The sequence below is a fragment of the Penaeus chinensis genome, chromosome 7, assembly GCF_019202785.1.
Source record: "Penaeus chinensis breed Huanghai No. 1 chromosome 7, ASM1920278v2, whole genome shotgun sequence".
Lineage (NCBI taxonomy): Eukaryota > Metazoa > Arthropoda > Malacostraca > Decapoda > Penaeidae > Penaeus > Penaeus chinensis.
The window spans coordinates 21,655,307-21,660,306 of NC_061825.1; the positions used below are offsets into that span (position 1 = coordinate 21,655,307).

The 5,000-nt window shown below is 31.9% G+C and overlaps 1 protein-coding gene across 4 annotated transcripts in view; it reads right to left on the bottom strand.

Moving 5' to 3' along the window:
• LOC125027199 (anillin-like) overlaps nt 1-2,478 on the bottom strand; it is a 71,973-nt gene extending 69,495 nt beyond the window's left edge. For all 4 annotated transcript variants that reach the window (XM_047616126.1, XM_047616124.1, XM_047616125.1 and 1 more), the window contains exon 1: nt 2,340-2,478. In XM_047616126.1, the coding sequence (XP_047472082.1) occupies nt 2,340-2,360 (21 nt within the window). In that variant the 5' untranslated portion in view covers nt 2,361-2,478. The remainder of the gene's footprint in view (nt 1-2,339) is intronic.
• Between the last annotated feature and the right edge of the window lie 2,522 nt (nt 2,479-5,000).

The window sequence follows — 5,000 nt, forward strand, 5'->3', positions numbered from 1 at the left end:
TAATATATATATAATATATATGTATATATATGTATATGTATATATATATATGTACTAACACACATTAATACACATATAGGTTGGTACTTGTTTTCAAAGCTCAGAGCAGATGAAGCTTCATTATTTGATTAAATAGTGTTTCAGAGTTGATATGGCTACAGCCTCGTATCATGTCAATATTAGCAATGGAGACCTCACAGACTATTTGTAACATCATAATTATATTTTGCTCTAATGGAATACCATGAGCCAAATAGCAACAAAATTAGTTACTTTGAAGCCATATGAGACCAAGCAATTGGATTCACCCAGAGAAAAGGCCAGAAGTGAGCCCCCTAGATGCACGATGGAGGAAGATCAAGTCATTCGTAACTATAAACCAATGCGCTATATAAATAGGAAGCTTGCACTGAAGTGCATGAATATTATAATCTAATAAAACCATTTGATACACAATGACAATACCCCTTACAGCTGACTGGATTTAACCCATTCTCCACGAATTTATGTTCTCTCCCCTTTAATTTTGGGTGAATTTTGTTGCATACAGATGGCTCCACATGTGCTCAGCTGGCACGGAGTCTATCAGTAGGCCCTAGTTACCAATTCTGATTTTCCCATTCATTGAATTGGCAGGAAAATGTGTTTTTTATTAATACAATTGCTATCCATACTGTTATTATTGTTATTGATTTTATGATTATTAAATTGTCATTAACATATTTTAGACAATGAAATGATATAAAAGACCCTTTCCTATAGTGAAGGAAAAGGGTAAAGAGGTGAGATAGGTAGTTCTGATAACTGGCTAATTGGTGATTAAGAACTTCTAGAGCCATCTATGTGTAAATACAATAAATAAATGTGTATTACAGTAGACATGGCATGTATTCTTGCCACATGGGGCAAATGGGTTGAGAAGTGGGCGTGGCCAGCAGTTAATTGCCACATCCCCTTACCAAGTCATTTTCTTCTTAGTTATTTAATTTCATTATTTTTTAAACAATCCATAACTACAGGAAGGTATGTTGACCCCTTTTGTTTTGCTGGCTACATCTGACGGGACTGTTTGAAATCGCTGGGCTGTTTGAGTGGATGCACAGCAGCAGGTATGGGGAGTTGATGGATGTCGGGCCTGGTTGATTTATGAGGTATGCCTGGAAATCCTGGACGAGATGTTTCTACCATCAGTGAGGGCCATGGTGTTACCAGAACCAGTGCCATTTTACGTAATCTAGAATAACTGCCCCATCCACACATGCAGTGTCATGAAACATTAAATGCGAAGTGAACAAAATATAACAGAAATTAGCTAACATAATAATGAGTTGGAAAATAAGGCTATTGGATGGGAGTTCCTGGGCGGTGCCCCTACTTCCCAAAGGCTTTTTACACCAAAAACCTAAGTTTGTGATTCCCATGGGTGCCCCAAAGTTTGCTGTTGGGGCAACTGGGCCTAGTCTCTGAGGAGACTAGTAATATTATGATGCAAATTTGCAGTTCATTCCATCAAATAAAAACTTACTCACAAATGAATAAGCCCCATGAGACTTAAAAATAACACTTAAATGTGTTATATGTATGGCTTTAACTTGACTATAGTTAAACTATATGTATTATACATATAAATGATATACATCTTTCCTTGGTATAGTAAGTGCAGAGAGAAGTCCACATCAATTTGGTAGGGGTCTTGGGAGAAGCTCACAGGGCAGGAAGGATTGTAGTTCCTACAGCAAGGTTAGTGGCTTCCAAGGAGGCCACAAAGCTGCTGGCCGGAGTAAGAGGGACTTGTCTCTGCAGTCACTTTATAAACTACCAATACTTGGACTTATTTCAGGTGTCATGGGAAAAAAAAAAAAAAAAAAAACGGATTCACACATTTAACACCAGGAATAATAGCAACAAGAAATAATTGCTATATTGGCCAGCTGTATGAAATCAAAATAGTATTACATTTTTTAATAAACTATTCATTAAGATTGTTGGGCTATTAATATTGGACAATAAATAAACAAAGCATCACTGGTAAATTTTCATTGAGTGAATGGCAATAAATCCTTTCCAACTCGTGCAGGGCAATCTTGTCCTGCACTGTCTTAGCACAAGGCAGCCGGATCCTGGGACTGCTGCCAGAAGGACAAACAGAAGTTCTAAAGCATACACAAACAGAAATAAATGAGGTGAACATCAAGTATGCCGTTTGAACTTCGCTTTCAGGGACGAGCCAGAGGTTTGCAGTGACTCCTGAATTTGAAGTAAATTCAGTAAGTGTTTCAATTTCACGGAGTTCGTGCGGGTCGTTCGGCCGCTCCTTGACTCAAACTCGGTCCACTCACCTGAACGAAAGGGTCGGCCATGATGGAAGTACTTTATTTTGCGAAGAGCGTTGCCGTGTGTCCGCCCGCAGCCGCAGCGTGATTTGAACGCAACGTCCCCGCCCGCCTGCGCCGCCTCCGCCGCGCATGCGCCGCGCCGCCACAACAAACGCTGCTCTGCCAAGCCTCGCTCCTCGGCGACCGCTTTTTGTCACGATTTTTTTTTTAATAACATCTGATTAGTATGTTTTAACGGCAAGTAATTGACAAACTTCCAAATTCAAATAAAGTATAGAAAATAAAGTCCACTCATACGATTTATGGCATTTTTTTGTTTCCGGATGTACAACACTGTTCTTCCCAACGAAATTTTGAATGTTTAAAAGTCCATTGATAAGTTTTTTTATCATCGATATTTTTAGAATACTTAATTCACATAATATCAATAATGTCACTATCATTACTCTTCTTTACTCTACTATATTTATCAAAATTATTGGTTATTATTGTTATTTTTTTATTGTCGTTATCATTATTATCATTGTTATTACAGTCATTATCAATAACATCGTTGTAATAACTAAGATTATTATCATTACTATCATTATCATCACCATCATCATTATTTTTAACGATAATGATATTATTACCATTATAAGAAGGAAGAGGAACAGACGAAGAATATTGAATATTATAATTATTGGTATGATCACTATCATAATTATCATCATTATTAATAATTATCATCATCATCAGTAGTAATAATAGTAATATTAGTTATCATCGTCATCATCATAATAATAATTATTATTATCATTATTATCATCATTATTGTTTTTATCATTATTACTATTATTATTATCATCATAATTATCGTCATCATCACCGATTCACATTTTAATTATTATTATGCTTTATTGCTATCGTTATAATTATGATCACTATAACCACTATCGTTACCATCATCCTCTTAATTATCACAATTATTACCAGTACTTCTATCAGTATCATATTTTTTATCATTATCATTATCATTATCATTATCATTATCAACATCAATATCAAAATCATTATCATTATCATTATCATTACTATTTTTATTACTATTTTTATTATTATTACTGTTATTATTATTATTATTATTATTACTACTACTACTATTATTATTATTATAATTATCATCATCATTATTATGCTTTATTGCTATTGTTATAATTATGATCACTATAACCACTATCGTTACCATCATTTTCTTAATTATCATCATTATTACCAGTACTACTATCAGTATCATATCTATTATCATTATCATTATCAATGTCATTATCATTATCAATATCATTATCATTATCATTATCATTATTATTATTATTATTATTATTATTATTATTATTACTACTACTACTATTATCATTATTATAATTATTATCATCATCATCACCATTATCATCATTATCTTTATTTTCATTGCTAGTATCATTGTTATAATCATTATCATCATCATTATCATCATCATCATCATCATCATCATCATCATCATCATCACCATCATTATTATCATCATCATCATCATTACTGATAAGATCAAATCATTATTATTACATATATTATTATTATCATCATCATTAATATTATTATTATCACTGCTGTTTTTGGAATGATAATAACATGAAACAAACACAGGCAAAGTAATCATTATCATCATCATCTTCGTCATCACCAATTCACATAATCATTATCAATATGTTTTATTGTTATTTTGTTATTATTATTATTATTATTATTATTATCATTATTTTATTATTATTATTATTATCATCATCATTATTATTATGATCACTATTACCACTATATTACCATAATTCCCTTAATTATCATCATTATTAACAGTACTATTATCATTATCATTATTATTATCATTATCATTATCGTTATTATTACTATTGTCACTATTATCATATTTATAAATATTATTATCATTACTATTATTATTATTGTGGGTTTTTCTACCATAGTATCAACACGGTAGAGTTTAATTATTATAATCATCATCATTATTATCCTTATCATTATTATTATTATTACTATTATTATTATTATCATGATCATCATCATTATCATTATTATCATTGTCTTCATCATCATCATCATCATTATTATCATCATCATCATCATCATCATCTCATCATCATCATCATTACTGTTATTGTCATTTATAATAATAACTAATTATCATCATCATCATTACTGTTATTGTCATTTATAATAATAACTAATTATCATCATCTATATTACTATTATCATCAACATTATCATTATTATCCATGTTGTTCTCGGAATGATAGTAATAAAATGAAAAACACAGACAGAGTAATTTGAAGTCGACGGCAAAAGCGAAGCTGGACTCGACGCAGTGATGAACAAGGCAACAGCCCCAGTGGGCCACATGGATGTAGTTATGTTACTTGTGGCACATTGGTTACACAAGTAAGAGGTTTATGGGTACGACATTTTACGATTCCCCTACGATATTATACGTGTTTGATTGGCCCAATCTAAACACTGAGTAAAATCAGTTAATATTTTGAAGGCATTTTCATGAGGAATAAATGCATTTTATAGCTTACGATTTTTTTTTTCAACGTAGGCCTCATTTATTACTGCCGTCGAATTCACACAAAC